The following is a 27,311-nucleotide window of genomic DNA, read 5'->3' on the forward strand; positions in this document are numbered from 1 at the left end:
AATATGGCTTCTCCTGTCACATTTCTGCCAACAGCATTATCACTCTTCCTTTCATTCAATGTCAAACTCAAAAGTCATCTTCAGTGGAAATATACCATATTTGGGGATATCCTCATCATTTTAGTATTGGTGGGAAGCAGGGTCCACCTCCTGCTACAGAAATGAAAAGTCCAGATTTCACTTTCCCAGCCTGTCTTCCCAGCTAGGATGCCACACATGACCAAGGCCTGGCTGATCAGATCACCTCTCTAGACTCCGAATCCAGATCTAAGGATGAAAAATTGCAGGGACGGGTGAGAACTCTTTCAGGCAGTGGAAGCACCAGCCAGTTTCTAGGAGAAACAATGGTATCACTAGCATCTAGCACCCAATGCTGATGATATAAGCGATGGAAGCAGTATTGTCATTGGACTGGTTCAGTGGTGATATTTCAGGTGTGGCCTTCCTCTATTCCTGCATATTTTCCTAGCCTGTTTTTCCAGCCTTCCCAGTAAATTGATGATCTATACAATCACCTTCCAATAAATTCCTTTTCTGCTTAAATTAGCTAGACATTGTTCTCTGGCTTGGAACAACAACCAAAAATGGTCCAATGTATCATCTATGGTTCTTTTCCTAGACACTGTCTCTCATACTTGATCAAATTTTAAGTACAGTAGGAACTCCATTAACCAGCACATTTGAGACTAAACTCCAATACCCGAGTTCAAGTTGTCACAAAGTGTGGTCCCTTGACCAGCAGCATCAGTATTACCTGGGAATGCTTTAGAAAAGCACATTTTCAGGGCCCATCCCAGACTTACGGAATCAGAAACTCCAAGGTGGGGATAAGCCCTCCAGTTGATTCTGATACATGCTGAAGTTTGAGAACCACTGATCTCAGGTGGCCAGTTTTGGATTCTCTAAAGTAGAACAATGACTTAAAGTAATCTGCAAGTGGAATCCTAGATTTTTACAAATTTTTCCTCATTCTTTCAATAAATGTGAGGCAATGTTCTAAAGCACTTAGGATAAATCATTAAATAAAACATAAAAATCCCAGCCCTGGTGAAGCTAATGTACCAGAGGAGTATGCAGTGGAGAGCAGCTATGTTCTGCAAAGGTTCAGCTTCCCGTGGGTGTCAGTCAACATGTTTTACAGGGAGACCAGATACACAGTTCATTTGACAAGTCATTTAAGTGGAGGTTTGTTAAGAGAACATCTCCTAAACAGCCTTAAACATTTTTCTTTTATGTTGTTTTATTTATTTATGTTTTCTCTTAAAGAATTTCTAATTCATTTCTAGCCAATTATTCCTATCATGTCAACAGTGAAAAGTTACAGCAACCTAAAAGTCTAACAGTAAGTGAATGATTAGTCAGAACAAATGAAAGGCCCATAACAGGGATTAGTTGGAATAGCTGAAATATCCAAAATTAGTGGGTGGCTTATAATAGTATGGTAAGTTATAAACCAGTCGTACAGAATGATTCCAATTTTATAGAAAATAATAAAAGAGGATTATATATGTATAGACAAGAGATTCTGCAAAAATATACACGATGGTAGAGTATTTGTCTCTAAAGAGAATTATGAATTTTTAAATATTCTTTTGGTTGTCTGCATTTTTTGATTGCTCAAGAATAAGCATCCTTTGCTTTTATAATAAATACGATGAAAACATTGTAAAAGAAACCATAACTCCCCCAAATCCTGAGATTTCAGAGGATTTGTGGTATGGTCTCTATTTTAAATATTTTTTTGTACATCATCTTAAAACAACTATGTTTACTTGCCCTGTAATCTATTTGCTTATATTTTCAATTTTTATGTATAAGGTTGAAGGACATTTAGATAATTCTAATTAATGACATGTTATCAGACATTTCATTTTTCCATCTAATCCCTTATTTGAAGTTGTTCCAACTAATCCTCCAATGGTGAATTTTTAGGTTATTCCAGGTTATTTTGAACCTTTAGCTTACTCCAGTTATTTGTTATTGCTTGGTGTATAGATTGTTTGACTGTTTGCTGTTACAAACAGCTTAGGTAGATTTTTTTGCACTTCCCTTGATGAGACTAGCACAAGGCCTATGCCTGGCAATCAGAAGCACTTGCCAGAGACTCTGAATCCCCAGCAGTGATACAAAGTACCACAGGGCCATATTTAGCTGGAAGGAAGGCTGGAAAATACAGTTTTTATTCTAGAAGACATTGCACCCAAATAAAAATCAGAGGTTCCATGGGGGTGGGGCAGATATTAAGGAGTCTCAAGCCCAGAGAGCAATCCCTAAAAGGAGGTTTTATTCATCTTCCCCCAAAAGATTATCATTCACCACTATGTATGTCCCTGTTTACCTCAGTCACCATCACAAGTCCAAGCCACATTGCCCAGACTCATCCCAATTTGTCTCTATGTATCCCCTAAGCTATTCCTGTGGCCCATTTCTCCCATTTGCAACCAACCCCTAACCCCCACTTTTCCACTGTGTCTACTGGAACTTCTTATCAGCAAGATCTCCTGATCAATCAAAACTCTTTCTGATTGGTATTATCTTAAATTTATGACTGTAAATCTCAGGTGGACCCTTCATCACTGTATTTTTACCATATTTCTCTAGTTAAATCGATCCTTCAGTCTGAGTTAACTATTCCACAGATTTCTCTCTTTACTCAAACTTCCCAATACCATTTCCCCTTCCTCACTCTCTTGCTCCTTCTGTTGTTCTTTAAGGACACATTTATTCTGGCCTCAGAGCCCTTGCCTTTGCTTGTATTAGTGTTTTGTTTTGTTTTTAAATTCTTAATTAGAGAAATTGTGGTTTTACATAACAATCATGCATAAAATACAGGATTCCCATATATCACCTGTGCTGGTTTGGATGTATTATGTCCTCCATAATGCCATTATCTTTGATGCCGTCTTGTGTGGGCAGGAAACTTATTGATGTTGATTGAGTTGGAGGCTTTTGATGGGATGTTTCCGTGGAGATGTGATCACTCAACTCTGGGTGAGATCTTTCATTGGATGGTTTCCATGGAGGTGTGGCCCTGCCCATTCAGCATGGGCCTTGATTAATTTACTGGAGCACTACATAAGCTTAGACAGAAGGAGCAAGCTTGCTACAGCTAAGAGGGACACTTTGAAGAATGCACAGGAGCTGAGAGAGGAACTGCAGTTTACAGACATTTTGGAGATGGCCTTTGAAAGCAGACTTTTGCTCTGGAGAAGCTGAGAGGACAAATGCCCCAAGAGCAACTGAGAGTGACATTTTGGAGAGAAGTTGAAGCCTAGAGAGGAACGTCCTGGGAGAAAGCCATTTTGAAACCAGAATTCCAGAGCAGGTGCCAGCCACGTGCCTTCCCAGCTAACAGAGGTTTTCCAGACACCATTGGCCATCCTCCAGTGAAGGTACCCAAATGTTGATGCATTACCTTGGACACTTTATGGCCTTAAGACTGTAACTGCGCAACCAAAAAAAACCCCTTTTATAAAAGCCAATCCATTTCTGCTGTTTTGCAATCTGGCAGCATTAGCAAACTGGAACATCACCCTATTATTAACCTTGCACTGGTGCGATATGCTTGTTACAACTGATGAAAGCACATTTTTATAACTGTACTATTAACTATAGTTCATGATTTAACTTAGGGTTCACTGTTTATGAACAATTTTTTTTTAAAATTTTATTCTAGTAACATATATACAAACTAAAAGTTCCCCTTTTAACTACATTCAAATGTATAATTCAGTGCTATTAATCACATTCACAATGTTGTGCTACCATCACCATCATCCATTACCAAAACTTTTCCATCATCCCAAATAGAAACTCTGTACCTTTTAAGTCTTAACTCTTTCTTCCCTAACCCCACCACACACCCTGGTGACCTACATTCTATATTCTGACTTTGTGAGTTTGCTTATTCTAATTATTTCATATCAGTGAGATTATACAAAATTTGTCCCTTCTGTCTGGCTTATTTCACTCAACATGGTATCTTCATGGTTCATCCATGTTGTCACATGTATTAGAACTTAATTTCTTTTTAGGACTGAATAATATTCCACTGTGTGTATATACCAAATTTTGTTTATCCATTCATTATATATTAGCTGATAGCACTTAGGTTGCTTCCATCTTTTGGCAATTGTGAATAATGCCACTATGAACACTGGTGTACAAATGCCTGTTCAAATCTCTGCTTTCAATTCCTTTGGGAATATACCTAGAAGTTAGATTGCTAAGTCATATGTAATTCTATATGTTCCCGAGGAACTGCCAGACTGTCTTCCACAGTGGCTGCACTATTTTACATTGCTACCAATGAATGATTGTTCCTATTTCCCAACACCCTCTCCAACACTTGTAATTTTGTTTTTTGGTTTTCTTTTTTTAGTAGTAGCCATTCTAGTGAGTGTGAAATGTGGTATCTCATGATTTTGATTTGCATTTCCCTAATGGCTAATGATGTTGTTGTGTTTTCATGTGCTTTTTGGCCATTTCTATATCTTCTTTGGAGAAATGTCTATTCAAGTCTTTTGCCCATTTTTAAATTATGTTATTTGTCTTTCTGTTGTTGAGTTGGAGGATTTCTTTATATATTCTGGATATTAAACTCTTACCAGACATGTGGTTTTCAAATATTTTCTCCCATTGTGTAGGTTGTCTTTTTACTTTAATGATAAGGTCCTTTAAGGCACAAAAGTTTTTAATTTTGATGAGGCTCCATTTTCCTATTTTTTCTTTTGTTGCTTGTGCTCTGGGTATGAAGTCTAAGAAACCATTGCCTAACACAAGGCCCTGAGGATACTTCCCTATGTTTTCTTCTAGGAGTTTGATAGTTTTGGCTCTCATATTTAGGTCTTTGATCCCTTTAGAGTTGAGTTTCATATATGGTATGAAGTAGGGGCCCACCTTCACTCTTTTGCAAATAGAGATCCAGTTTTCCTAGCACCATTTGTTAAAGAGACTATTTTTCCCCAATTGAGTGGTCGTCATCTCCTTGTCAAAAGTCAGTTAACCATAACATGAGGGTTGACTTTGAGCTCTCAGTTCTATTCCATTGGTCTATATGTCTGTCCTTGTGCCAATACCATGATGTTTTGATAACTATAGCTTTGTAGTAAGTTTTAAGATCGGGAAGTATGAGTCCTCCAAACTCATTCTTCTTTTTCAAGATATCTTTGGCTATTTGGGGCCCTGTGCCAGTTTGGATGTATTATGTTCCCCAAAACGCCATTTTCTTTGATGCAGTCTTGTGGGGGCAGATGTATTAGTGTCGACTGGATTGGAATCCTTTGATTGAGTGCTTCAATGGAGATGTGACTCAATGAACTGTGGGTGAAACATTTGATTGAATTATTTCCATGGATATATGGACCCTGCCATTCAGTGTGGGTCTTGGTTTAATTACTGGAGTCCTATAAAAGACCTCACAAACAGAAAGACCTCAGAGCTGCTGCAGCTAAGAGAGACATTTTGGAGATGGCTGTTGAAAGCAGACTTTTGCTGATGTTTTGGAGATACTAGCCCAGAGTTTGCCCCAAGAAGCTAACCCGGACATTTTGGATAACACCATTTTGAAAGGCAACCTGGGGTGAGAGTGGAGGGCGGCCAATGAGGGCGGTCCTGAGGGCAACGGGGCCAATGAGGCGAGCCTGGGGCGGGGCGCGGGGGCCGGAGGGTGGGGCGGGTGGCGGCCGTGAAAGCTCCAAGTCTGGCTACGCGCAGTATATGACAGTACGTCAGCAGCGGGATGGCCGTAGCTGTGGCGGCGGCTGCAGAAGCCCGAGCAGCCGCGGCCGCAGTAGAGGCTAGCGCCGGAGCGGCGTCGGCGGCGGCACCCCGGGGAGTCTAAGATGGCGGCGGGGGGGGGCGGCGGGCCTGTGGGAGGAGCAGCGCTACGGACTGTCGTGCGGGCGGCTGGGGCAGGACAACATCACCGTACTTCATGTGAAGCTCACCGAGACGGCGATCCGGGCTCTCGAGACCTACCAGAGTCACAAGAATTTAATTCCTTTTCGACCTTCAATTCAGTTCCAAGGGCTCCAAGGGCTTGTCAAAATTCCCAAAAGTGATCCCCACAATGAAGTACATAACTTTAACTTCTATCTGTCAAATGTGGGAAAGGACAACCCTCAAGGCAGCTTTGATTGCATCCAGCAAACATTCTCCAGCTCTGGAGCCTCCCAGCTCAATTGCCTGGGATTTATACAAGATAAAATAACAGTTTGTGCAACAAATGACTCGTACCAGATGACACGAGAAAGAATGACCCAGGCAGAGGAGGAATCCCGCAACCGTAGCACAAAAGTTATCAAACCTGGTGGACCATATGTAGGGAAAAGAGTGCAAATTCGGAAAGCACCTCAAGCTGTTTCAGATGCAGTGCCTGAGAGGAAAAGGTCAACTCCCATGAACCCTGCAAGTACAATTCGAAAGACACACAGCAGCAGCAGTGTTTCTCAACGGCCATACAGGGACAGGGTGATTCACTTACTGGCACTGAAGGCCTACAAGAAACCTGAGCTGCTTGCTAGATTGCAGAAAGATGGCGTCAATCAAAAAGACAAGAACTCCCTCGGAGCAATTCTGCAACAGGTAGCCAATCTGAATCCTAAGGATCTCTCATATACTTTAAAGGATTATGTTTTTAAAGAGCTTCAAAGGGACTGGCCTGGATACAGTGAAATAGACAGACGGTCATTGGAGTCAGTGCTCTCTAGAAAACTAAATCCATCTCAGAATGCTGCTGGCACCAGCCGTTCAGAATCTCCCTTATGTTCTAGTAGAAACGCTGCATCTTCTCCTTCTCAGAAACGACTTTTGGATTCCGATTTCATTGATCCTTTAATGAATAAAAAAGCTCGAATATCTCACCTGACAAATAGAGTACCACCAACATTAAATGATCATTTGAATCCCACCAGTGAAAAGTCTGCTGCGGGTCTCCCACTGCCCTCTGCAGCTGCTGCCATCCCCACCGCTCCACCGCTGCCTTCAACCCACCTGCCCGTCTCAAATCCTCCTCAGACTGTAATTTCTAACTCCAATTCCCCTAGCACTCCAGAAGGCCGGGGGACTCAAGACCTACCTGTTGACAGTTTTAGTCAAAACGGTAGTATCTATGAGGACCAACAAGACAAATATACCTCTAGGACTTCCCTGGAAACCTTACCCCCTGGTTCAGTTCTACTAAAGTGTCCAAAGCCTATGGAAGAAAACCATTCAATATCTCACAAAAAGTCCAAAAAGAAATCTAAAAAACACAAGGAAAAGGACCAAATAAAAAAGCATGACATTGAGACTGCTGAGGAAAAGGAGGAGGACCTTAAAAGAGAAGAGGAAATTGCCAAGCTAAATAACTCCAGTCCAAATTCCAATGAAGGAGTTAAAGAGAGTTGCACTGCCTCTATGGAGCCTTCTTCAACAATTGAACTCCCAGATTATTTGATAAAATATATTGCTATTGTCTCCTATGAGCAACGCCAGAATTACAAGGATGACTTCAATGCTGAATATGATGAGTACAGGGCCTTGCATGCCAGGATGGAGACTGTAGCTAGCAGATTTATCAAACTGGATGCACAACGAAAGCGCCTTTCTCCAGGCTCAAAGGAGTATCAGAATGTTCATGAAGAAGTTTTACAAGAATATCAGAAGATCAAGCAGTCTAGTCCCAATTACCATGAAGAAAAATATAGATGCGAGTATCTTCATAACAAGCTGGCTCACATCAAAAGACTAATAGGTGAATTTGACCAACAGCAAGCAGAGTCATGGCACTAAAACTCTGCTGGGACCAGAAGATGTGAATAAACTTAAGCTTATTTATTTAAAATTCCAAATGAGTTGCTCTAAGATTCTAAAAAGATGAAACTTTGCCTGTTGAAAGTTTCAGTATTAGTAAACTTGAGTTCTTTTTTTTTTTTTTTTTTTTTTTTCCTCACTTTACTTTGCTTCTTTGCAATTTTGAAGCTGCTTTTTCTGGTCCCTTTTTCCCCTCAAGACTTCTGTTTGTCAATAAGAAATGATCTTTTTAGATAGATATTGGAAATCCAATATCTATACTTCACATCATTTTTTTTCCTCAGAAACTTGTGTTTGTCTTTAGAAATGACTTTTTTAAATATTAGGGACCCAGTGTCCACACTTCAAAGTTGTGTGCTTAAAAAAAAAGTGATGTGCAAGGTGAAATGCTTTTGGATAAACATAAGCCTATTTTCTGACCTTTCTTAATGCAAACTCTTTGCCTTAAGTGGTAGAATATTTAGAAATTTGCACAAAATACAAAAAAAAAATTAAAACATTGTTTTGGAGGGTTAAGAAATAGAAAAGTGTGTATGTACGTATATAGATACACATACACATATGTATATACAGGCTGACTTGATCTAGAACAGTAAATCTGCCCTACAAGTTAACCCCCCATTGCAATGATTGCCTTAAGGTGTTTGCTAGTTGTGTACATAGTGTGGTTAGTCATTAGCTACACTGCTTCCCACTTGATTAGAGCAATGGGAAGCACACTGTGGCCTACCAGCGTCTGAAGCGTGTGCTCGAACTGTGTGTGTGCAGAGGTTGTGTGGATGTGAGCATGCATGAAGGGAAAAAAAGCTGCTACTCTTAGTAGGCCAAACGCTCAGGTTAAACAACTGACGAGTGTTACTGTAGGTTTTTTTTTTTTCTGTCAAATTGCTACTTCTATTGTGGAAGACAAAAGCATTTCCATTTCAACAGTTTGTCAGCTTTATTAATGTTGGGCAAAATCGATATGTTATGAAAATGAAACAGATCTATAGTTTTGGGACAAAATTATAAAATTAAATGTGTAGGTAACCTATTTATATACTGCTATAAAGTATTTTTTGAAGAGAGATATGCAAAGAAGCTATTACCTACATGAAATGTATATTTAAAGATTTTTTTTTCATCCTGGGTGCCAGGAATATTAAAAAGAACAGATATATTTAACCATAACATACTGTGATTCATCAAACAGCACAAACTTTCATTTCACGGAGTTTATCTGTTGACTTTGATTTAAACTATCACTTGTTTTATCATGTGGGAACATAAGTTATATGGTCAAAAATGTAAGGATTTTGAACTAATGTTAATTCAAGTTGTGTTGTCTTATCGTATTGTCTTTTCAAAGTGCTGCCAGTTGAAAAGGGAAGCATTATGTTTACAAATCTGTTTTGAAATGTTTGCCAAATTTTTGGTAGTATCTTTAATAAAGATGTTTGTCTCCAAAAAAAAAAAAAAAAAAAAAAAAAAAAAAAGAAAGGCAACCTGGGACCAAGCAGACACCAGCCACATACCTTCCTAGCTAACAGAGGTTTTCTGGATGCTAATGGCCTTTCTCCAGTGAAGGTATACTCATGTTGATGCTTTTGTTTGGATACTTTATGGCCTTAAGACTATAACCTTGTAACCAAATAAACCCCCTGTATAAAAGCCCATCCATTTCTGGTGTTTTGTATAACGGCAGTATTAACAAACCAGAACAGGCCCCTTACCCTTCCTGTAAATTTTATGATTGGCTTTTCCATTTCTGCAAAGAAAGTTGTTGGAATCTTGACTGGGATTGCATTGAATCTATAAATTGCTTTGGGTAATAGTGACATCTTAATGATATTTAGTTTTCCAATCCAAGAACACAGAATATCCTTCCATTTATTTAGGTCTACTTTAATACCTTTTAGAAATATTTTGTAAGTTTCTGTGTACAAGCCTTTTACTCTTTGGTTAGATTTATTACTAGATACTTGATTCTTATAGTTGCTATTTTAAATGGAATTCTTTTCTTCATTTCTTCTTCAGGTTGTTCATTACTAATGTATAGAAACATTACTGAGTTTGGGGTATTGATCTTGTATCCCACCATTTTGCTGAATTCATTTATTAGCTCTAGGAGCTTTGTTGTGGTTTTTGCAGGATTTTCTGGATATAGGATCATATCTGCAAATAGGGAAAGTTTTACTTCTTCCGTTCCAATTTGGATGCCTTTATTTCTTTTTCTTGCTTAATTGCTCCGGTTAGAAAGATAAATCTTTGTTATTTCCTTTCTGCTCACTTTGGATTTATTTTCTTCTTTTTCTAGTTCTTCATTTTAAGGTTAGGTCTCTTCTTTGAAATCTTTCTTCTTTTTAAATGTAAGCATTTAGAGCTATAAATTTCCCTCTCAGCACTACCTTTGCTGCATCTCGTAAATTTGGTATGTTGTGTTTTCATTTGCCTTGAAATGTTTCCTAATTTCTCTTGTGGTTTCCTCCTTACTCATTGGTTGTTTCAACAAAGTAAAAGTAGAGTTTACTTTCCAAATATCTGTGAATTTTATATTTTTCCCTGTGTTGTTGATTTCTAGTTTTATTCCATTGTGGTTGAAGAAGATACTTTGCATGCTTTCAATATTTTTTAATTTATTGAGACTTGTTCTGTGTCCTAACACATGGTCTATTCTGGAAAATGATCCAGGTGGATTCAATAAGAATGTGTATTCTGTTTTGGGGGGGTGAAGTATTCTATGTATGTCTGTTAGGTCTAGTTGGTTTAGAGTATTGCTTGAGTCCTCTACTTCCTTATTAATCTTCTGTTTAGATGTTCTATCCATTATTGAAAGTGGTATATTTAAGTATCTACTATTAATGTAGAAATATCAGTGTCTCCCTTTCAATCTGTCAGTATCCCTATATTAGTTTTCCAGCTGCTAAAACACATAACATACCATGAGTTAGCTTAACAACAGGAATTTATTGACTCAGAATTTCAGAGGGTAGAAGGCTTGCTTCCTTCTGCCATTGGTATCTCCTGGCTGGCCAGCAATCTTTGGGGTTCCCTGGCTTTTTCATCACATGGTAATGTACATGGTGACATCTTTTCCTTTCTCTTCTGGGTTCTGTCGACTTTCAGCTTCTTGTTTCTCTCGTGGCTTCTCTTCTGTGTTCAATTTCCTTTGCTTATAAGGACTTCAGCCATACTGGATTAAGGCCCATCCTTATTAATGCACACCTTAACTAATAACATCTTCACAGGTCCTATTTACAAATGGGTTCACACCCACAGGACCAGGGGTTGGGACCTGATCATGCCTTTTGTGGGAACATGATTCAATCCCCAACAGTCCCTTTGCCCGGAAGGCTCATCCTGCAGATCTTGGAATAGTTCCCTCTTTCACTTCATTCAAGTCTATTCAAAGGCTTTCCCTGATCACCCACCTCAGCCTCCCCCAACCTCCACCCATCAAGCTCTAGTCTCTTATCCTGCTTTATTTTTCTCCAGAGTTCTTACCACCATTTTGCATTATATCAGCCATTTGTTCATTATTTTGTTTCCTCCACTACACCGTAAGTTCTATCAGGAAAGGGATCTTGTCCATCTCAGTCACAACTGAATTTCCAGAACAAAGAACTGTGACTGGCATGGAGCAGATGCCTGATAATATTTTGATAACTAATTTTGAATGAGCAAATGCAATATTAACTATATTTGAAGTAACATTTATCATGAATAAATGGAGAGAAGAAATAATATTTCCCCCTAAAATAAATTGGAGTAAGAATTGCAGAAGAGACCAGCAAATGTGTCAGTATGAATTTGCTTACATACATGAGAAAGAGACTGTTCAAAGTGAAATCCATGAGCAGTAACAGAAAAAGGGAGAAAAAGGAGTTGGGGATAGGGGTGAGTAGACTTTGTGTATCAGCCTCTGATGGGAGAAAAATGAGGAGCTAAGGAGAAACTGTTAACTGTGCTAAAGGCTTTGTCATCAAAATGAGGGCTAGGGTGTGAATACTTGTATGTCTGCAGGCACCATTTGTAAATTCAGGTTTTATAGCTTAAGCATGCCTGAACTGCTACTCTGTGTTCTTATTATGACATCTGCTTCCTATTTTATAAATTAGAGGTTGATTACTGTTACAGATTAGACTCATTCTGGGAGTCTGAGCTCCTCCCAATGTACCAAATCAGTCTCCAGAGGTGAGATCCCTGAGCTAAAGTTTTACAAAGATCCCCAAGTCACTCCAATGTAGGTAGACTGCTGCTGATGGTTTAGAATCATTATCAGAGCAATGCTTTCCAGCTATTTGACCTGGTGCAAAAAAGAGGCAATTTTTCACCATCTTGTGAACAGTTCTACTTTGACCCTCTTTAGTGTAAAAGGTTGTGGTTCAGTTCCCATGTTTTCCTTCCTGACTTTCTTTCTCCCTCCCTGGCTCTACTACAGAATATCAAGATAATTTATCAAACACAGGAGTAATCCAGACTAGGAAATGCTGCTCCATAATTCATGTAGTCACTAACAAGCCTTGGAATATTGTAGCTAAACATCACCAGAGACAAGTATACAATGTAGTAAGCTTTTTGTTAAATAGCTCATTATTGAGGCAAAAACAAATATTTTTACCTATGAGCATTTAATAATAACATTAGCTAACACTTATGGAGTTACTACCTTAATGTCAAGCACTGTTTATAATTCTATATCCTCATGTGTAGTAATGGATTAAACTCTCCAGTCAAAAGGCAGACATTGGCAGAATGGATTTTAAAAAAAAAGCATGATCCCACTTTATGCTATTTATAAGAGACTCAACTTAAATTCAAAGACACAAGTAGGCTGAAAGTGAAAGGACAGAAAAAATATTCCATGCAAATAGTAATCAAAAGAGAGAGGGGATGGCTTAGACTTTAAGGAAAAAACTGTTCAAAGGGACAAAGAGGGGCACTATACATTGATAAAAGGGTTAATTTATCAAGAAGATATAATGTTTACAAACATATATGGACCTGACAATAGAGCTCCAAAATATATGAAGCAAACACTGACAGATGTGAAGGGAGAAATAGACAGCTCTATGATAACAGCAGAAGACCTCAATATACCACTTTCAATAATGGATAGAAGCATGAATTTGCCCAATAAAGTTTTGCAACTTGAAAAAATAGTAACGGATAGAACATCTAGATAGAAGATTAATAAGGAAATAGAGGACTTGGACTATCCTATAAGTGAACGAGACCTAGCAGACATACACAGAACACTTCATTCACTAACAGAAGAATTCTCAAGTGCATAGGGATCATTCCCCAGGATAGACCATATGTTAGGTTATAAAACAAGTCTCAATCAGTTTTAAAAATATTGAAAACACAATAGAATGAAGATAGAAATCAATGATAGAGGGAGAACTGGAAAATTCACAAATTTGTGGATATTAAACAATACACTCAAATAACCAATGGGCCAAAGAAGAAATCACAAAGGAAATTAGGAAATATCTTGGGACAAATGAAAATGAGAACACAACTTAACCAAAACTTACATCCTCAAGTATAAAACAAAGCAAACAACCAAAGAAAAAAACCTTCTCACTGTAGCACCAGCATACACTATACCTGGATCAACAAATCAGTTATCAGTTTGGGGTGCAATGGCCTGGTGACGCAGAAGTAGTAACAGTGAGTCACCTGCTACTCTTACCTACCCAGCATCCCTTTCCCCTGGGGAGCCACCCGTTTCCCAAGCCATGTGGTCTATAGTACCTATCCACTCTCCTTTACAGGGGGTGAGTGTATCAGCAAATAACTCAGGCTGACCCATCAGAGCTCCTCCTCCTTGGCTACAGTTCTTGGTTCAAACATGAGCATGTGATCCAAACTGGCCAATCAAAATCTTCCTTGTGGATATCAGGTAAGAGGGTCTCTCCTTCTGGAATCACAAGCTGTGAACCTTTTCTGTGGCTCCAGAGAGGAAGCTGTTTGCAATGGACAAGAATAAAGCTAGCATGAAAGAGAATCAGAGCTAAGGGAGGGAGACATACATCCTTGACATGATCTGAGACCTGGATCTAGCCATTCCTGTGAATCAAGTATTTTCTCCTGAAGGCAATAAATTTCACTCTTTTCTTCCTTTTTTCCTTTTCACTTTTTTTTCCTTTTTTTTTTTTTTTTTTTTTTCCTGTTGGCCAGTCTGAATTAAGTTTTTGTCAAAAGCAGTGGAGAATCTTGGCCTCAAATTCTGATGATCTAAGTGAAGGTCACACCTGCCATTATTCTCATCTTGCCAGATAAGACTGCTGGTGTGCTTCTGGTTACACTGGATCACAGTTAAGGCCAAGTTTCAAGGATTCCACAGAAAATGAGAGAGTGTGACCCTTGGGAGATTCTAATAGATTTACAGTAGATCTAGATTAATCCCAGAAAATTCTAGAAGGAACAATACTTTTTAGTTCACAAAATAGTTATACAATTGCCCAATGTATAACCGGCTCCATTTTCTAGGTTCATTAAGATCATGTTTAGGCTTAACCCAGTGTGCCAGTTTGGATATATTATGTCCCCCACAGAAAGCCATATTCTTTAATGCAATCCTGCAGTGGCAGACTGATTAATCTTTTTGATTAGGGTGTGACCACTTGATTAAATGTTTCCATGGAGATGTGGCCCCACTCATTCAGTGGGGGTCTTGATTAGTTTACTGGAATCCTGTAAAAAGAACCACATAGGCCCAGATACTTGCTGATGCTGACATTTAAGAGATACTTGGAGACGCAGACAGAAGGACATTTAGCTACAAGATGAAGCCCAGAGTTTGCCCTGGGATATGCTAAGACAGGACCTCCAGATGCATAGAGAAACATCCTGGGAGAAAGAACCAAGAATGCACAGCAGCTGAGAGAGGAGCTGGAACACAACCCGGGATCAACAAACGACAGCCACATGCCTCCCCAGCTAACAGAGGTTTTTGGAACACCATTGGCCATCCTCCAGTGAAGGTATCATCTGTTGATGCCTTAGTTTGGATACTTTTATGGCCTTACAACTGTAAATTTTAACTTAATAAATCCCCTTTATGAAAGCCAATCTATTTCTGGTATTTTGCATAATGGCAGCATTAGCAAACTGGAACACCCAGTACTGCAATTGAGAATCTTCTTTCCTTGATCAAACCTACCTTACAGATTGTTAATGAAACTCAAGTGGTTCATGAAAGCAATAAATTCAACATGTCATATCTATACCATCATACCATCTTCTCATGAAAAAGAAAGATGGAGTGATGGTTTACAAATGGCACAGTGGTCCTCAACATCTCAAAACCAAAGAAAATGAATCAAAAACATCCAACATGGACTCAGAAAGATACTTCTCTCACTGGAATTTAACTCTTCATTTTTGTTCCAGACTCCAGAGCAATGGTTCTGAATGAGGGTGTTTTGAATATTTGTGGGGACATTTTTGATTGTCACAATGACTGTGGGGCGCCATTGAGGTTTTTTTTTTTTTTTTTTAAATCATCATTTTATTGAGATATATTCACATACCACGCAGTCATACAAAACAAATCGTACTTTCGATTGTTTACAGTACCATTACATAGTTGTACATTCATCACCTAAATCAATCCCTGACACCTTCATTAGCACACACACAAAAATAACAAGAATAATAATTAGAGTGAAAAAGAGCAATTGAAGTAAAAAAGAACACTGGGTACCTTTGTCTGTTTGTTTCCTTCCCCTATTTTTCTACTCATCCATCCATAAACTAGACAAAGTGGAGTGTGGTCCTTATGGCTTTCCCAATCCCATTGTCACCCCTCATAAGCTACATTTTTATACAACTGTCTTCAAGATTCATGGGTTCTGGGTTGTAGTTTGATAGTTTCAGGTATCCATCACCAGCTACCCCAATTCTTTAGAACCTAAAAAGGGTTGTCTAAAGTGTGCGTAAGAGTGCCCTCCAGAGTTACCTCTCGGCTCCTTTTGGAATCTCTCTGCCACTGAAGCTTATTTCATTTCCTTTCACATCCCCCTTTTGGTCAAGAAGATGTTCTCCGTCCCACGATGCCAGGTCTACATTCCTCCCCGGGAGTCATATTCCACGTTGCCAGGGAGATTCACTCCCCTGGGTGTCTGATCCCACGTAGGGGGGAGGGCAGTGATTTCACCTTTCAAGTTGGCTTAGCCAGAGAGAGAGGGCCACATCTGAGCAACAAAGAGGCATTCAGGAGGAGACTCTTAGGCACAAATATAGGGAGGCCTAGCCTCTCCTTTGCAGCAACCGTCTTCCCAAGGGTAAAACTTATGGTAGAGGGCTCACCCATCAAACCACCAGTTCCCTATGTCTGTGGTCACGTTAGCAACCATGGAGGTGGGTTAGGCGAATACCCCTGCACTCTCCACAGGCTCCTCAAGGGGGCACTACATCTTTTTTTTTTTCCTTGTTTTTCTTTCTTTTTTTGTTTTTTTTTTAACTTTCCCTTCTTTTTTAAATCTACTGTATGAAAAAAAAAGTTAAAAAGAAAACAAACGTACAATAAAAGAACATTTCAAAGAGACCATAACAAGGGAGTAAGAAAAAGACAACTAACCTAAGATAACTGCTTAACTTCCAACATGTTCCTACTTTACCCCAAGAAAGTTACATAATATAGCAACATTTCTGTGAACTTGTTCCTACTATATCCATCAGAATTTAACAGACGATAGTCATTTCTGGGCATCCCCAGAATGTTAAATAGCTTATCTGTTCTTCTTGGATTATTGTTCCCCCTTCCTTAATTGCTCTCTACTGCTAGTTCCCCTACATTCTACATTATAAACCATTTGTTTTACATTTTTCAAAGTTCACATTAGTGGTAGCATATAATATTTCTCTTTTTGTGCCTGGCTTATTTCGCTCAGCATTATGTCTTCAAGGTTCATCCATGTTGTCATATGTTTCACGAGATCGTTCCTTCTTACTGCCGCATAGTATTCCATCGCGTGTATATACCACATTTTATTTATCCACTCATCTGTTGAAGGACATTTGGGTTGTTTCCATCTCTTGGCAATTGTGAATAATGCTGCTATGAACATTGGCGTGCAGATATCTGTTCGTGTCACTGCTTTCCGCTCTTCCGGGTATATACCGAGAAGTGCAATCGCTGGATCGAATGTTAGCTCTATATCTAGTTTTCTAAGGAACTGCCAGACTGGCTTCCAGAGTGGCTGAACCATTATACAGTCCCACCAACAATGAATAAGAGTTCCAATTTCTCCACATCCCCTCCAGCATTTGTAGTTTCCTGTTTGTTTAATGGCAGCCATTCTAACCGGTGTTAGATGGCATCTCATTGTGGTCTTAATTTGCATCTCTCTAATAGCTAGTGAAGCTGAAAATTTTTTCATGTGTTTCTTGGCCATTTGTATTTCCTCTTCAGAGAACTGTCTTTTCATATCTTTTGCCCATTTTATAATTGGGCTGTCTGTACTATTGTCATTGAGTTGTAGGATTTCTTTGTATATGCAAGATATCAGTCTTTTGTCAGATACATGGTTTCCAAAAATTTTTTCCCATTGAGTTGGCTGCCTCTTTACCTTTTTGAGAAATTCCTTTGAGGTGCAGAAACTTCTAAGCCTGAGGAGTTCCCATTTATCTATTTTTTCTTTTGTTGCTTGTGCTTTGGGTGTAAAGTCTAGGAAGTGGCCGCCTAATACAAGGTCTTGAAGATGTTTTCCTACATTATCTTCTAGGAGTTTTATGGTACTTTCTTTTATATTGAGATCTTTGGTCCATTTTGAGTTAATTTTTGTGTAGGGGGTGAGGTAGGGGTCCTCTTTCATTCTTTTGGATATGGATATCCAACTCTCCCAGCCCCATTTGTTGAAAAGACCATTATGGCTCAGTTCAGTGACTTTGGGGGCCTTATCAAAGATCAGTCGGCCATAGATCTGAGGGTCTATCTCTGAATTCTCAATTCGATTCCATTGATCTATATGTCTATCTTTCTGCCAGTACCATGCTGTTTTGGCAACTGTGGCTTTATAATAAGCTTCAAAGTCAGGGAGTGTAAGTCCTCCCACTTCGTTTTTCTTTTTTAGAGCGTCTTTAGCAATTCGAGGCATCTTCCCTTTCCAAATAAATTTGATAACTAGCTTTTCCAAGTCTGCAAAGTAGGTTGTTGGAATTTTGATTGGGATTGCATTGAATCTGTAGATGAGTTTGGGTAGAATTGACATCTTAATGACATTTAGCCTTCCTATCCATGAACATGGAATATTTTTCCATCTTTTAAGGTCCCCTTCTATTTCTTTTAGTAGAGTTACGTAGTTTTCTTTGTATAGGTCTTTTACATCTTTGGTTAAGTTTATTCCTAGGTACTTGATTTTTTTAGTTGCTATTGAAAATGGTATCTTTTTCTTGATACCAAGAAAAAGTTTGTTCATTTCTAGCATATAGAAACATTATTGACTTATGTGCATTAACCTTGTATCCCGCTACTTTGCTAAATTTGTTTATTAGCTCTAGTAGCTGTATCGTCGATTTCTCAGGGTTTTCTAGATATAAGATAATATCATCTGCAAACAATGACAGTTTTACTTCTTCTTTTCCAATTTGGATGCCTTTTATTTCTTTGTCTTGCCGGATTGCCCTGGCTAGCACTTCCAGCACAATGTTGAATAACAGTGGTGACAGCGGGCATCCTTGTCTTGTTCCTGATCTTAGAGGGAAGGCTTTCAGTCTCTCACCATTGAGTACTATGCTGGCTGTGGGTTTTTAATATATGCTCTTTATCATGTTGAGGAAGTTTCCTTCAATTCCTACCTCTTGAAGTGTTTTTATCAAAAAGGGATGTTGGATTTTGTCAAATGCTTTTTCAGCATCTATTGAGATGATCAATTGACTTTTCCCTTTCGAGTTTTTAATGTGTTGTAATACATTGATTGATTTTCTTATGTTGAACCATCCTTGCATGCCTGGAATGAACCCCACTTGGTCATGGTGTATGATTTTTTTAATGTGTCTTTGGATTCGATTTGCAAGTATTTTGTTGAGGATTTTTGCATCTATATTCATTAGGGAGACTGGCCGGTAGTTTTCCTTTTTTGTAGCATCTTTGCCTGGTTTTGGTATTAGATTGATGTTAGCTTCATAAACTGAGTTAGGTAGTGTTCCCTTTTCTTCAATGTTTTGAAAGAGTTTGAGTAAGATTGGTGTCAGTTCTTTCTGGAAAGTTTGGTAGAATTCCCCTGTGAAGCCATCTGGCCCTGGGCATTTATTTGTGGGAAGGTTTTTGATGACTGATTGGATCTCTTTGCTTGTGATGGGTTGGTTGAGGTCTTCTATTTCTTCTCTGGTCAGTCTAGGTTGTTCATATGTTTCCAGGAAATTGTCCATTTCCTCTACATTATCCAGTTTGTTGCCATACACTTGTTCATAGTATCCTCTTATAATTTTTTTTACTTTCTTCGGGATCTGCACTTATGTCACCTTTTTCATTCATTATTTTGTTTATATGGGTCTTCTCTCTTTTTGATTTTGTCAGTCTAGCTAGGGGCTTGTCAATCTTGTTGATCTTCTCAAAGAACCAACTTTTGGTGATATTTATCCTCTGTATTGTTTTTTTTGTTCTCTATGTCATTTATTTCTGCTATAATCCTTGTTATTTCTTTTCTTCTACTTGGTTTAGGATTCGTTTGCTGTTCATTTTCTATCTTCTTCAGTTGATCCATTAGTTCTTTGATTTTGGCTCTTTCTTCCTTTTTAATGTATGCATTTAGTGCTATAAATTTCCCCCTCAGTAATGCTTTTGCTGTATCCCATAGGTTTTGGTATGTTGTGTTCTCATTTTCATTCATCTCTATATATTTAGCAATTTCTCTTGCTATTTCTTCTTTAACCCACTGATTGTTTAGGAGTGTGTTGTTTAACCTCCAGGTATTTGTGAATTTTCTAAGTTTCTGATGGTTATTGACTTCTAATTGTATTCCATTGTGGTCAGAGAATGTGCTTTGAATAATTTCAATCTTTTTAAATTTATTGAGCCTTGTTTTATGTCCCAGCATATAATCTATTCTGGAGAAAGTTCCGTGAGCACTAGAAAAGTATGTGTATCCTGGTGATTTGGGATGTAATGTCCTGTATATGTCTGTTAAATCTAATTCATTTATCAGATTGTTTAGGTTTTCAGTTTCCTTATTGGTCTTCTGTCTGGTTGATCTATCTATAGGAGAGAGTGATGTGTTGAAGTCTCCCACAATTATTGTGGAAACATCAATTGCTTCCTTTAGTTTTGCCAGTGTTTCTCTCATGTATTTTGTGGCACCTTGACTGGGTGCATGAACATTTATGATTGTTATTTCCTCTTGTTGAATTGCCCCTTTTATTAGTATGCAGTGGCCTTCTTTGTCTCTCAAAACATCCCTGCATTTAAACTCTATTTTATCTGAGATTAATATTGCTACACCTGCTTTCTTTTGGCTGTAGCTTGCATGAAATATTTTTTTCCATCCTTTCACTTTCAGTTTCTTTGTGTCCCTGTGTCTAAGATGAGTCTCTTGTATGCAACATATTGATGGTTCATTTTTTTTTGATCCATTCTGCAAATCTATATCTTTTAATTGGGGAGTTTAATCCATTTACATTCAATGTTATAACCGTGAAGGCATATCTTGAATCGGCCATCTTATCCTTTGGTTTATGTTTGCCATATTTTTCCCTCTCTCTATTAATATCCTTTATTGTACCCATACCGAATCTCTTTAGCACTGAACCTTTCTCCAAGTCTCTCTGTCCTTTCTTTGTTTCTCTGTCTGTAGGGCTCCCTTTAGTATCTCCAGTAGGGCAGGTCTCTTGTTAGCAAATTCTCTCAGCATTTGTTTGTCTGTGAAAAATTTAAGCTCTCCCTCAAATTTGAAGGAGAGCTTTGCTGGATAAAGTATTCTTGGCTGGAAATTTTTCTCACTCAGAATTTTAAATATATCGTGCCACTGCCTTCTTGCCTCCATGGTGGCTGCTGAGTAGTCACTACTTAGTCTTATGCTGTTTCCTTTGTATGTGGTGAATTGCTTTTCTCTTGCTGCTTTCAGAACTTGCTCCTTCTCTTCTGTGTTTGACAGTGTGATCAGTATATGTCTCGCAGTGGGTTTATTTGGATTTATTCTATTTGGAGTTCGCTGAGCATTTATGATTTGTGTATTTATGTTGTTTAGAAGATTTGGGAAGTTTTCCCCAACAATTTCTTTGAATACTCTTCCTAGACCTTTACCCTTTTCTTCCCCTTCTGGGACACCAATGAGTCTTATATTTGGACGTTTCATATTATCTATCATATCCCTGAGGTCCATTTCGATTTTTTCAATTTTTTCCCCATACTTTCTTTTATGCTTTCATTTTCCATTCTGTCATCTTCCAGGTCACTGATTCGTTGTTCAACTTCCTCTAGTCTTGTACTATGAGTGTCCAGAGTCTTTTTAATTTGGTCAACAGTTTCTTTAATTTCCATAAGATCATCCATTTTTTTTATTTAGTCTTGCAATGTCTTCTTTATGCTCTTCTAGAGTCTTCTTGATTTCCTTTATATCCCATACTATGGTCTCATTGTTCATCTTTAGTTCTTTGAGTAGCTGCTCTAGGTGCTGTGTCTCTTCTGGTCTTTTGATTTGGGTGCTTGGGCTTGGGTTATCCATATCGTCTGTTTTTTTCATATGCTTTATAATTTTCTGTTGTTTTTGGCCTCGTGGCATTTGCTGAACTTGATAGGGTTCTTTTAGGGTTTGTAGACCTATTGAAGTCCTTATCTCTAATTCATCAGATCTACAGCTTCGTGGAGTACACTTTCTCTAACTAACCAGCAGGTGGTGTCCACGAGCCACCTCTTCTCCACAAGCCAGTTCTCCCCTGCTTAGCCTTTTTGGTGAGTGGGGGAGTGAGTCTTGTGGGGCCCAATTGGTGTACTAAGCTTGCATGTGTAGTTGGTGTTGCCTGCCCTGTATGTGGGGCGTGTTTCTGGGCAGTCGGGGAGGGGGGGTGGCCCTAACAATCAAATCTCCCTGGTGATCCTAGAGTTTTAAAGCTGCTGCAATAGTCTAATCCTTCAGTTCAGTCCTGCCACAGTTTGTCTCTGCCACTGACCCACAAGTCCTTGGTATTGGCGTATGGCTCCTGAGACTTGCAAGTGGGCCCCTCTTCCAGGCTGTGCACCCCGGGTCCTCTGTTGAGGGATGACTGTGCTATGTCACAGGTGAGTGCCATCCCCCCAGGGCAGTTCTGGGCTGCTGGGCTGTGTAGGGAGGCTCGCAGTCTGCTCAAATGATGGTTGAGTGGGCCTTTGTTAATTCACACTGCTCCACCTTCCCAGCTCTGGGACAATCAGCTGAGGTTGCAGGGAAGGCTAATGTCCATGCCCAGTTTTGTGGTGTGTGCCTGTTATTTGAAGCACTTCCGTCACACTGGGTTGTCTGAGGCAGCTCTGGGCTATGGGGCTGGTGATGGGCAGGAGTGTTTCCTGTTCACCAGGATGGTGGCTGTGAGCGGACACCCCCCTTTTCTTGGGAAGTTGTGGTGTTTAGTGAATTTTCTCAGCCACTGGATTATTGCCTTTTGTCTCAGAGCTCTCTTAGTTCTGCTCTTGACTTGACGTGCCCAAATTGAAAGTCTTTGAAGCTTTCTGTATTGGGCTTCTTAGAGTAATTGTTTTAGAAAAAGAAAAAAGGATTTAAAAAAAAAAAAAAAAGGGCCCTCCTCAGAGATCTAATGGGTTATTGAAATGCTAATAGACAAAGCAACCAGGGCCATTAAGGAAAGGTCCACAGGGCAGAGAGATCAGCTTTTCTTCGGGATTTGCATATGCGCCTCAAGGCCTGAGCTCCGCCCTTCCCCTTTCTGTGTTCACCAGAACTCCAAAAATCCTCTGCTTTTATTTTGGAGTTTTTCGTGTTGTTTTTTTTTTTCTATGCCTGTCTCCTCTCTGCTGGGCTGGCTGCTCTCAGATTCTCTGGTGTCTGGTCTCAGTCTATCTATGGTTGGAGTTTGGATCAGTAGAATGAGTTTCCGATAAGGGCTGCCACTGCAGTTCTCCCTTCTCCTTCCCGGAGCTGACAGCCCCTCCTCCCACGGGACTGAGCCTGGCAGGGAGGGGCATGGGTCCCCTGTCCGCAAAAACTTACAGATTTCGCTGATCTCAGCAGTTCAACATTTTCATGAGTGTTGTATGAAGTATGCCCAAAGACAGATTGCTCTGTGGTGTCCAGTCCACGCAGTTCCTGGCTTTCTATCTACTTTCCTGGAGGAGTAACTAAAACATACAGCTCACCAGTCTGCCATCTTGCCCCGCCTCCGCCATTGAGGTTTATCTGACAGAGTTAGGGACACTAGAGATTCTGCAATGCAATGGACAGTTCTACAAAACAAAGAGTTTCCCATATTACACACCACTTTCAAATGATAGAGGTAAAAAGCTTGCTTATAATTACATGAACCTGGACCTTCTCTTTGCATGTAAACAAAGTAGTTTTGTAACAGATTTATTATACACTGAATTTTCTAAGAATGCAACAACTGTATAAATTAAGGGAAGCATGTACTTTGTTTTGTTGAGAACTTTACAAGGAGTTATTCAGATGTTGGAAACATCACTGCAGCAACCCCACCACCACTCATTTTATTTGAGTTGTCAAAATAACCCAATCGTCAGTCTGCATTTGTAGCTGTTGTACTCATGAGATACCATAAGTATCTTAGTGCAAGTATCTGATAACTCCGTTATGACTTCTAATGTGTTGGTACCTGAACATTTACATACTGAAATAACTTTATAATTTCCTCTTTTTCCCCTTTATATTGTTACAGCATTTCACTGATTTTAAAAAACACTATGCGTATCAGTAGATTACATTATCTATGAATTTCACTTCAGGATGATAAATAGAGTGTTAAAAATATCTGTCATAAAAAGAAAGCATTGATTCTGGTAAGGATGAGGATTACTGCTTTAAAGTATTGATAGAGAAGAAAGAAATGCTCAGACTTTTTCTCTAAGGCATCCTTTTGCAGAGGAGCTTATTACAGAGCAATCTTCAAGTTGGTTTTACAGGACTTGGTGCTACACAAATTAAAGGGGAAAAGAAAGGAGAAATAGGCAGGTAAGTAAACAGATTAAGAAGTAACGACAGGAAGGGCAGGACTTTAACCTGAGGCACAGAGGTTCTTATACTCTTCAGGTGTCAGATTTTCCCAAGGGATTGTTCAGTTTGTTTCAGTGTATTTCCTCCTTTCTTCCCAACCTTGACATAAGAAGTAACAACATTTATTGTAATCAATACATCGGGTTTTATATGCTGGCTAAAGTTTGATCTTTTCTACAAACGAATCATACCTTCTCCCGTGTCATAGCAAATATTTTTTCTAGTAAAGGTTCTGATTACTAAGGTGTTATAGCCTCTAAAATTCATTGCTTATGAGAGTCCCAGAACTAATTTACGAAATCATAGACATTCTCTGGCCTCTTCTCAAGTTTGGAGAATCTTATGACATCTTCAGCTAACTGCACAACCACTATAAATTCTATCTGAAAAGAGGAAGCAGGTTAGTAGAGCATAAATGGTGGCTCCCAGGAAAGCTTTGGTATTTAAAGACAGGCTATTTTAGTCTAGTAAGCTGTTCGGAGACCCTAAGAAAGTCACTTAACTATTTCCTGAATTAGTTCCCTCAAACAGAAAGGAAGATTAGAAAACTTTCTATTTCTTTTTTAGTGCCTGCTCTAGCAGCACATCCACAAAACTGGAGCCATATTTTCCCTTTGCTTACTAACCCAGGATGCTCAGCTAAACTAAGCTGATTAGTTAAGCAGCTTGAAGATCTCAGAGGAAAGATGTTTCACTCAGTGTTGTTACTTATTGAATGGCACTGACAGACAAAAGCTAAGAAAGTCTGATATTTAGCAACTGTTTCTAAAAATCAGAAATCCATAGCAGCTGTGAAGTAGTTCTCTTGTTCTTTGATTTTACTCAAGGTCAAATCTGTTTTCATTTCAAGAACAAGGTTAATTTTTTCATATCATTTACTTACTGCTTAACCAGAATGTTTCCAGGCCTCGACTGCCTGAGGAGGTTATCAGAATATCAGTAACTCATATGTCACACTCTTGACAGCACCTGTGCTCGTAGGCACTCCTCTGAGTGTTTCTGTGAATTAACAAAGAGCATCTCCCATGAACGTCAGTAACCCCATGGTATCTGCCCTATTCCTTCTCTCTTGCCAGGTTCCCCCTATTCACCAAACTGCGTGTGGAAGGCAGTGATATGGTTGCCATTCTTGGCAGTGTCTAAATTAGAGATTCCATTATTTCCTCCTCAGTCATGAGCCCTTATTAGAGAATCTGCCTCTTCCAGAGTTGGAAAAGAGGAAGCAAGTTAGTAGAGCATATTTTAAAAACTGAGTTCTACTAAATATGTAAGCCTGCCCCCTTTGCCATAGTTGAGAGAGGAACCAATCCACAGGATAAGCTGAGTAATCAGATTCCCTACTTCAAGACTTAACCCAAGAAACAAAGTGAAGCTGTAGCTTAGAGTGACAATTTTAAAAATGGTCACAAATTCTTTGACATTCCTCTCACAGAGCAGTGAATCTGGATGGGCCTTTGACTACTTTGACCAATAGAGTTTGGCAAAAGTAGCTTCCAAGGCTAGGTTAAAAAATGCCATGAAACTTTTAGCTGGCTCTCTTAGAGTGATCATTCTCTGGACATTCCCTCTTAGGACATTCCCTCTTAAACCACTGTGTTGCCATGTAAAAAGTCTGACTATCCTGAAGACCCCATGTGAAGAGTCTATGTGCAGGCGGTCTGGCCAGCAGTCCAAGAGAAGCTAGAAGTGGATCTTAGAAGTGGATCTTCCAGCCCCTGCTGTTCCCATCTCCACATTTGAGCCTTCCCACACATTAAATGGCAAAGACCAGCCATTCCCCTTACGCATTGACCAATAGAATCCATGAGCGTAATACAATGGTTGCTCTTTTTTGCCACAAGGTTTGGGGTGGTTTACACACCAGTAGTAACTACAATGCCCTATCACATGAATGACAGTGCCCCAGACTGAAGGTACATACAATACGTCTTCTGCTGAAAAAGTTTCTAAAACTTCCCTAGAAACTCTTCTTGAGCCCTGGCTATTCAGTTTTTCCTTAAATTCCAAGAGATTCTACTTTAACAAACATCCTTTGAAGACTTACAAGCGAGACAGATAGAGAACCTTCACTTCTTCGGCTGCCCAGAGAAGTGTTTTCTGAGGAGTTCATCAAACACATTCGTCGAAGATCCCAGTTCATTTCCTGAGGAGTTTGTCTAAGTTGCCGGTTCATTTCCTGAGGCGTTCATTGGACATCTTCCTTGCAGCTGACAGCTTGCTGACTGCTCTACAGAATTTGGACTCGTACATACCCACAGTTGTGTGAGTCACTTTTATAAATGTTATAGTCATAGACACCTCTCATTGATTCTGTTTCCCTAGGAGAACCCTAACTAATACACTCAGGAATGATTATGGTTTGTAAATTTTCTTGGGTATGGCAGGAACATGTTGGAAGCACTGTAGTTATTTTAGGTTATTGGTTTTTCTTATTCCTTTGTTTGGTTATCATTTGTCAATTTTCTTGGGATATGGTAGGGACATGTTGAAAGCAATACAGTTATTTTAGGTTATTTGTTTTTCTCATTCCTTTATTTTGTTTTGTTTGAATTGCTTTTTTTTTAATTTTTTGATAAAGTAAAAAAAAGCTATTGCATTTTAAAAATTAGCTTTAATGTAGTAATTTTAGGTTATTTGTTTTTCTTATTCCTTTGATTATGGCTTGTTAATTTTCTTGGGGTATAGTAGGAACTTGTTGGAAGCAATGTAGTTATTTTAGGTTATTTGATTTTTTTATTCCTTTGTTTGGTTATGGTTTGTTAATCTTCTTGGGGTATGGTAGGAACATGTTGGAAGCAATGTAGTTATTCTAGATTATTTATTTTTCTTATTCCTTTGTTTTGTTTTGTTTGAATCGTTTTTTTAAATTTTTCAATAAAGTAAAAAAAAGCCATTGCATTTTAAAAAATTAGCTTTAATGTAGTTTATTCTAGGTTGTTTTTCTTATTCCTTTGTTTTGTTTGAAATGTTTTTTGTTTGTTTTTTAATTTTTGATAAAGTTAAAAGTTAGCACAATTATGAAAACGTACTATTATCAATTGTAACAAATTTTCCACACCAATGCAAGCTGTTGTGCAGTGGTGTATGGGAATCCTGTATTTTATGCATAATTGGTGTGTAAACTCTCAACTTTTCTAATAAAATATTTTTAGAAATAAATAAATAAATAAATAAACAAACAAACTTACTGGAGAACAAAGGACTAATTGAAAGTGCATTGTTTCATCCAGATGACACGCTTCTCTATCTATCCATCCTTCCTTCCTCCCTCCCTCCCTTCCTCCCTCTCTCCCTTTTTTCCTTCTTTCTTCCCTCTTTTCCTTCCTCTGTCCCTCCCTTCCTGCCTTTCTTCCCTGAAAAATGAAGGCA

General features: G+C 38.9%; 2 protein-coding genes across 4 annotated transcripts in view; one reads left to right on the top strand and one right to left on the bottom strand.

Moving 5' to 3' along the window:
- Positions 1-27,311, bottom strand: part of PPM1L (protein phosphatase, Mg2+/Mn2+ dependent 1L) — a 382,513-nt gene that overhangs the window by 99,956 nt on the left and 255,246 nt on the right. The window lies entirely within an intron of this gene.
- LOC119510004 (RNA polymerase II elongation factor ELL2-like) lies at positions 5,602-7,922 on the top strand. Its single transcript, XM_037803986.1, has 2 exons — positions 5,602-5,724; positions 5,803-7,922. The coding sequence occupies exons 1-2, from the start codon at positions 5,602-5,604 to the stop codon at positions 7,771-7,773; spliced, it is 2,094 nt and encodes a 697-aa protein (XP_037659914.1). The 3' UTR covers positions 7,774-7,922.

This window comes from Choloepus didactylus, chromosome 1, assembly GCF_015220235.1.
Source record: "Choloepus didactylus isolate mChoDid1 chromosome 1, mChoDid1.pri, whole genome shotgun sequence".
Lineage (NCBI taxonomy): Eukaryota > Metazoa > Chordata > Mammalia > Pilosa > Megalonychidae > Choloepus > Choloepus didactylus.